The sequence below is a fragment of the Sphaeramia orbicularis genome, chromosome 19 (genome assembly GCF_902148855.1).
Source record: "Sphaeramia orbicularis chromosome 19, fSphaOr1.1, whole genome shotgun sequence".
Taxonomy (NCBI): Eukaryota; Metazoa; Chordata; class Actinopteri; order Kurtiformes; family Apogonidae; genus Sphaeramia; species Sphaeramia orbicularis.
Window position 1 is genome coordinate 52,706,106 of NC_043975.1, and position 8,188 is coordinate 52,714,293.

The 8,188-nt window shown below is 31.1% G+C and overlaps 1 protein-coding gene across 1 annotated transcript in view; it reads left to right on the forward strand.

Annotated features, from left to right (window-relative positions):
• LOC115439495 (voltage-dependent T-type calcium channel subunit alpha-1G-like) overlaps positions 1-8,188 on the forward strand; it is a 127,251-nt gene that overhangs the window by 113,088 nt on the left and 5,975 nt on the right. Inside the window, 4 exon segments of the mRNA XM_030163309.1 lie at positions 880-924; positions 927-973; positions 975-1,001; positions 1,300-1,722. Coding sequence (XP_030019169.1) covers positions 880-924; positions 927-973; positions 975-1,001; positions 1,300-1,566 — 386 coding nt within the window. The 3' untranslated portion in view covers positions 1,567-1,722.

Here is an 8,188-nt window from a genome sequence, read left to right on the forward strand (position 1 = left end):
TCATAGTTCACAGTTCACTAACCAATGAAACAAACACATTTCACTGACAAACACTGACAACTGAAAAACACTGGAACACCTCCGTCTGTCTGTTTGTCTGTCTGTGTCTGTCTGTCTCATGTCTTCAATATCTCTCTGTCTCTCCTCTCTCTTTCTGTCCTCTCTCTCTCTACTCTCTCTGGTCCTCTCTCTGTCTCTGTCCCTCTCTCTCTCCCTCTTGTTCTGTCCTCTCCTCTCTCTGTCCTCTCTCTGTCCTCTCTCTGTCCTCTTTCTGTCCTCTCTCTCTCTCTCTCTCTCTGTCCTCTCTCTGTCTCTGTCCCTCTCTCTCTCTCTCTTTTTCTGTCCTCTCTCTCTCTCTCTCTCTCTCTATCTCTCTCTCTGTCTCTCTCTCTTTCTGTCCCCTCTCTCTCTCTCTCTGTCCTCTCTCTGTCTCTGTCCCTCTCTCTCTCTCTCTTTCTGTCCTCTCTCTCTCTCTCTCTCTCTGTCCTCTCTCTGTCCTCTCTCTCTCTCTTTCTCTCTCTCTCTCTCTATCCTCTCTCTCTGTCTCTCTCTCTTTCTGTCCCCTCTCTCTCTCTCTCTGTCCTCTCTGTTCGTCCCTCTCTCTCTCCTCTCTCTCTTTCTGTCCTCTCTCTCTCTCTCTCTCTCTCTCTCTCCTGTCTCTGTCCTCTCTCTCTCTCTGTCCCTCTCTCTCTCTCTTTTTCTGTCCTCTCTCTCTCTCTCTCTGTCCTCTCTCTGTCCTCTCTCTCTCTCTGTCTCTCTCTCTCTTTCTGTCCTCTCTCTCTCTCTTTCTCTCTCTATATATATATCCTCTCTCTCTGTCTCTCTCTCTCTTTCTGTCCTCTCTCTCTCTCTCTCCATTCATCTCCTGTGTCTCCACAGTTTGTGATGAGCTCCACCCATGTGAGGGCCTTGGACGCTACGCTACCTTAAAAACTTTGGGATGGCGTTCCTGCTGCTGTTCCGTGTTTCTACTGGGAGACAACTGGAACGGCATCATGAAGGTGATTATGAAGGACCGCTCAGAAGGGTTTCAGTTCGAGGGACACTTTGACCTCAAGGACATTTGTCTTGTCAAAGGTCTGTTCTCCTCACAGGACAACAACATGATCATCTGACAGAACAGGAAGCACAGATGAAGTAGTTAGTTCATCTGAACACCACATGTTAATGAGAAAAGGCTGTTTTTCCTCCATGTGAACATGATGTTTTCAGTGCCTACATGCTTTTCCTGAGGTTAGGTTTAAAGGCTGATCTTTTACTTGTAGTTTGACCTCCGTCTTGGTTTCCTGTTCCTTCCAGGACACGCTCAGAGACTGCGCTCACGACACCAGCACCTGCTACAACACCGTGGTGTCTCCGATCTACTTCGTGTCATTTGTCCTGACGGCTCAGTTCGTCCTGGTCAACGTGGTCATCGCTGTTCTCATGAAACACTTGGAGGAAAGTAACAAGGAGGCCAAGGAGGAGGCGGAGCTGGAGGCGGAGTTGGAGATGGAGCTCCAGATGGAGGGGGGGGGGACATGGCACCCAGGTCCCCCCAACTCAACCCCCTGGCACTGTGCATAGACAGATCCAGTTCTGGAGGGTCCCCCTGGAGGTCCACCAGAGGGGGCGACAAAGAGCAGGACAGGGAAGGTCTAATGACTCGCCCCCCGCACACATGAGCCGAGACTCGGTGAATATCAGAGCAGATCCACCCCCGCCCCTGGAGCCCCCCTGGAGGTGAGACACACTCTGTGCTGTTGGAGGTTTGATGGGGGTGTTCTCCCTGTCACTTGGTTTGTATGATTAGGTCAGTACGAAGGGGTTTGGGGAGTCCTGGAGTGGACTCACAAAGTCTCAACTCCAGTCTAAAACGTCTGCAGACTATTTGTAGAAAACCCAGTCCCACCTGTAAGCATCTGTGGGAGCAGTAGTGACTTTAAAATGGTTTCTGCTAATGTTACTTTCACTTACTAGGGGTAAATTCTATTCATAATGGTCTAAAAACATCTGAACCCTTACACAGTGTCCACGTCAAACTGGACTTTTCTAGTTTTAAAAACCACCCTGATCCGGACATTTTAAGATCAAATGTGATGGTTTGTACCAAAAATAAGCACATTTAAAATGCACTAGTCCGACAGATGTTTGTACTTCAAGGCAAAAATTAGGTGAGGGTATAAAAATGCATGTTGTAGTGACTTTAGTATAATCTAAAACAAATGTGTGTGAAATGTTAACATATCTTAGATGTTTGAAGGACTGTGGTTTGAAACTGAAGCCAGTGTGAAAACATGTTCAGGTGTAAAACAGGAACAGCCCCTAACGCTGGCTCCTTCAGACTAAAACACTAAAACCCAATAATCTGTTTCTGCCGTTATCTCTACATTTTTACTCCACTAATCACATGTGAGGGCTAACAGAAGGCTGACAGTAGACCCCAGCTTCTGTTCGCTTTGCTGTTGACCGTACAGCTGTGGATGATGCGTTGAACTGACCAATGGTAGAGCCCCTGCCCCCTTAGTTACTGTCACTACGTCCGACAAGCTTTTAAATCTCTACATAGATTTGCACTGAAAATGCAATGCACTGATGTCAAAACATGTCTGTTACTCTGTGAAATAATGACGTGTCTTAAACCTAACCATGCATTCGATAGAAGAAACCGTTAATGAACTGGTTCTGCACGTTCTCTGAAACTTTAGACACATTATCGACTATTATAATAAAACAGTATTATTGACTATTATAATTAAACAGTATTATTGACCATTATCAACTATTATATAAAACCAGTATTATCGACTATTATAATAAAACAGTATTATCGACTATTATAATAAAACAGTATTATTGACACATTATCAACTATTATAATAAAAACAGTATTATTGACTATTATAATAAACGTATTATTGACACATTATCAACTATTATAATAAAACAGTATTATCGACTATTATAATAAAACAGTATTGACTATTATAATAACCAGTATTATTGACACATATCAACTATTATAATAAAACAGTAGTATTGACTATTATAATAAACAGTATTATTGGACACATATCAACTATTATAATAAAACAGTATTATTGACTATTATAATAAAACAGTATTATTGACACATTATCAACTATTATATAAAACAGTATTTATGACTATTATAATAAAACAGTATTATTGACACTTTATCGACTATTAAATAAAACAGTATTACGACTATTAATAAAACAGTATTATTGACACTTAATCGACTATTATAATAAAACAGTATTATTGACACATTATCGACTATTATAATAAAACAGTATTATTGACTATTATAATAAAAACAGTATTATTGACACATTATCGACTATTATAAAAAACGTATTATTGACTATTATAATAAAACAGTATATTGACACTTTATCGACTATTATAATGAAACAGTATTATCGACTATTATAATAAAACAGTATTATTGACACTTAATCGACTATTATAATAAAACTGTATTATTGACTATTATAATAAAACAGTATCAGACACATTATCGACTATTAAATAAAACAGTATTATTGACACTTTATCGACTATTATAATGAAACAGTATTATCGATATTATAATAAAAAGTATTATCGACTATTATAATAAAACAGTATTATGACACTTTATCGACTATTATAATGAAACAGTATTATCGACTATTATAATAAAACAGTATTATTGACACATTATCGACTATTATAATAAAACAGTATTATTGACACATTATCAACTATTATAATAAAACAGTATTATCGACTATTATAATAAAACAGTATTATCGACTATTATACTGTAACAGTATTATCGACTATTATAATAAAACAGTATTATCGATATAATATAACAGTATTATCGACTATTATAATAAAACAGTATTATCGACATTATATATAACAGTATTATTGACACATTATCGACTATTAGAATAAAACAGTATTATTGACACATTATCAACTATATAATAAAACAGTATTATCGACATATAATAAAACAGTATTATTGACACATTATCGACTATTATAATAAAACAGTATTATCAACTATTATAATAAACAGTATTATCAACTTATACTTAAACAGTATTATTGACACATTATCGACTATTATAATAAAACAGTATATCGACTATTATAATAAAACAGTATTATCGACTATTATAATAAAACAGTATTATTGACACATTATCGACTATTATAATAAACAGTATTATCGACTATTATAATATAACAGTATTATTGACACATTATCGACTATTATAATAAAACAGTATTATTGACACATTATCAACTATTATAATAAACAGTATATTGACACATTATCAACTATTATAATAAAACAGTATTATTGACTATTATAATAAAACAGTATTATCGACTATTATAATAAAACAGTATTATTGACACATTATCAACTATTATAATAAAACAGTATATCAACTATAATAAAACAGTATTATCGACTATTTAATGTAACAGTATTATCGACTATTATAATAAAACAGTATTATCGACTATAATAATATCAGTATTATCGACTATTATAATAAAACAGTATTATCGACTATTATAATATAACAGTATTATGACACATTATCAACTATTATAATAAAACAGTATTATCGACTATTATAATATAACAGTATTATTGACACATTATCAACTATTATAATAAAACAGTATTATCGACTATTAAATAAAACAGTATTGACACTTTATCGACTATTATAATAAAACAGTATTATCAACTATTATAATAAAACAGCATTATTGACACATTATCAACTATTATAATAAAACAGTATATGACTATTATAATAAAACAGTATTATCGACTATAATAAAAACAGTATTATTGACACATTATCAACTATTATAATAAAACAGTATTATTGACTATTATAATAAAACAGTATTATCAACTATTATAATAAAACAGTATTATCGACTATTATAATGTAACAGTATTATCGACTATTATAATAAAACAGTATTATCGACTATAATAATATAACAGTTTATCGACTATTATAATAAAACAGTATTATCGACTATTATAGATATAACAGTATTATTGACACATTATCAACTATTATAATAAAACAGTATTATCGACTATTATAATATAACAGTATTATTGACACATTATCAACTATTATAATAAAACAGTATTATAACAGTATTATCGACTATTATAATAACACAGTATTATTGACACATTATCGACTATTATAATAAAACAGTATTATTGACACATTATCGACTATTATAATTAAACAGTATTGTTGACACATTATCGACTATTATAATAAAACAGTATTATCAACTAATATAATAAAACAGTATTATTGACACCATTATCAACTATTATAATAAAACAGTATATTGACTATTATAATAAAACAGTATTATCGACTATTATAATAAAACAGTATTATTGACACATTATCGACTATTATAATAAAACAGTATTATCGACTATTATAATAAAACAGTATTATTGACTATTATAATTAAAACAGTATATTGACACATTATCGACTATTATAATAAACAGTATTGTTGACACATTATCGACTATTATAATAAAACAGTATTATCGACTATTATAATAAAACAGTATTATTGACACATTGTCGACTATTATAATAAAACAGTATTGTTGACACATTATCGACTATTATAATAAACAGTATTATCAACTAATATAATAAAAACAGTATTAGTTGACTTATTATCGACTATTATAATAAAACAGTATTATCGACTATATAATAAAACAGTATTATTGACACATTAATCGACTATTATAATAAAACAGTATTATCGACTTTATAGATAAAACAGTATTATTGACACATTGTCGACTATTATAATAAAACAGTATTGTTGACACATTATCGACTATTATAATAAAAACAGTATTATCAAACTAATTAATAAAACAGTATTATTGACACCTTATTGACTATTATAATAAAACAGTATTATCGACTATTATAATAAAACAGTATTATCGACTATTATACTTAAACAGTATTATTGACACATTATCGACTATTATAATAAAACAGTATTATCGACTATTATAATAAAACAGTATTATTGACACATTATTGACTATTATAATAAAACAGTATTATTGACACATTATCGACTATTATAATAAAACAGTATTATTGACACATTATCGTCTATTATAATAAAACAGTATTATCGGCTATTATAATAAAACAGTATTATTGACACATTATCGACTATTATAATAAAACAGTATTATTGACACATTATCGACTATTATAATAAAACAGTATTATTGACACATTATCGACTATTATAATAAAACAGTATTATCTACTATTATATAAAAACAGTATTATTGACATTATTGTCTGTTATATAACAGTATTATTGGATTATTGACTATTATAATATAGTAGTATTATTAACAGATTATAGACTATTATAATATAATAGTATTACTAACAGATTATTGACTATTATAATATAACAGAATTATTAACAGATTATTGACTATTATAATATAGTAGTATTATTAACAGATTATAGACTATTATAATAATAGTTATTAACAGAGTATTGACTATTATAATATAACAGAATTATTAACAGAGATTGACTATTATAATATAACAGAATTAACAGATTGACTATTATAATATAGTATTATTAACAGATTATAGACTATCTAATATAATAGTATTACTAACAGATTATTGACTATTATAATATAACAGTATTATTAACAGATTATTGACTATTATAATATAACAGTATTATTAACAGATTATAGACTATCATAATATAAGTATTACTAACAGATTATTGACTATCATAATATAACAGTGATTACTAACAGATTATTGACTATTATAATATACAGTATTATTAACAGATTATTGACTATTATAATATAACAGTATTATTAACAGATTTATTGACTATTTAATATAACTAGTATTATTAACAGATTATTGACTATTATAATAAAACAGTATTATTAACAGAGTAGTTGACTATTATAATATAACAGAATTATTAACAGATTATTGACTATTATAATATAACAGTATTATTAACAGATTATTGACTATATAATATAAACAGAATTATTAACAGATTATAGACTATTATAATATAATAGTATATTAACAGAGTATTGACTATTATAACAGAATTATTAACAGATTATAGACTATTATAATATACCAGTATTATGGGTGTGACAGTCTGTGAAGACATGAACTGGAGGCAGAAGTTTAAAAATCCTGGAATTAATGCAGTAACTAAAGCCTGGTGTATATGTGGTGAAATGATAACATACAATGACATACAATGACATATACAGACTATTTTACATATAGAGTATATAGAGGGTGTATTATATATCTAAGACATGAGTGTCAGTCCAGTTTTGTGGGGCTCAGCATTTTGTTCGATGCACAGATGCTTCGAGGTCACTTCTGTGTGTGTGTGGTGTGTGTGTGGGGGGGGGGGGGGGGGGGGGACTTGACCCCCCCGTGTCTTTGGTCATTCTTTTGGGTCCGGTCCCAAACATTAATTACTAAATTAATTAGAGCCAGTGAGCGTGATGGATGGTGGCTGAAGTAGTGGATTTACTGGAGGAATGTCTGTTCTGTACCATTATTCTATACCATTAGTCTATAATCATCTATAATCATATACAGGCTGGGGAAGCAAATGTACAATAGTTTGAGGCAGGGATTGAAAGACAGTGTATGACCAATTAGTTTATTGAAAGTCATGAGAATTATTTGCCACAAGAAAATGGTCCATAATAGAAATGTTTTTATTCTATGTGTCCTCCTTCTTTCTCAATAACTGCCTTCACACGCTTCCTGAAACTTGTCCAAGTGTTCCTCAAATATTGGGGTGACAACTTCTCCCATTCTTCTTTAATAGTATCTTCCAGACTTTCTGGTAATAGTTTTGCTCATAGTCATTCTCTTCTTTCCATTATAAACAGTCTTTATGGACACTCCAACTATTTTTGAAATCTCCCTTGGTGTGACGAGTGCATTCAGCAAATCACACACTCTTTGACGTTTGCTTTCCTGATTACTCATATGGGCAAAAGTTTGTGAAAAGGTATGGATAATAGTGTTAGGTATGATTATGACATCAGTATATG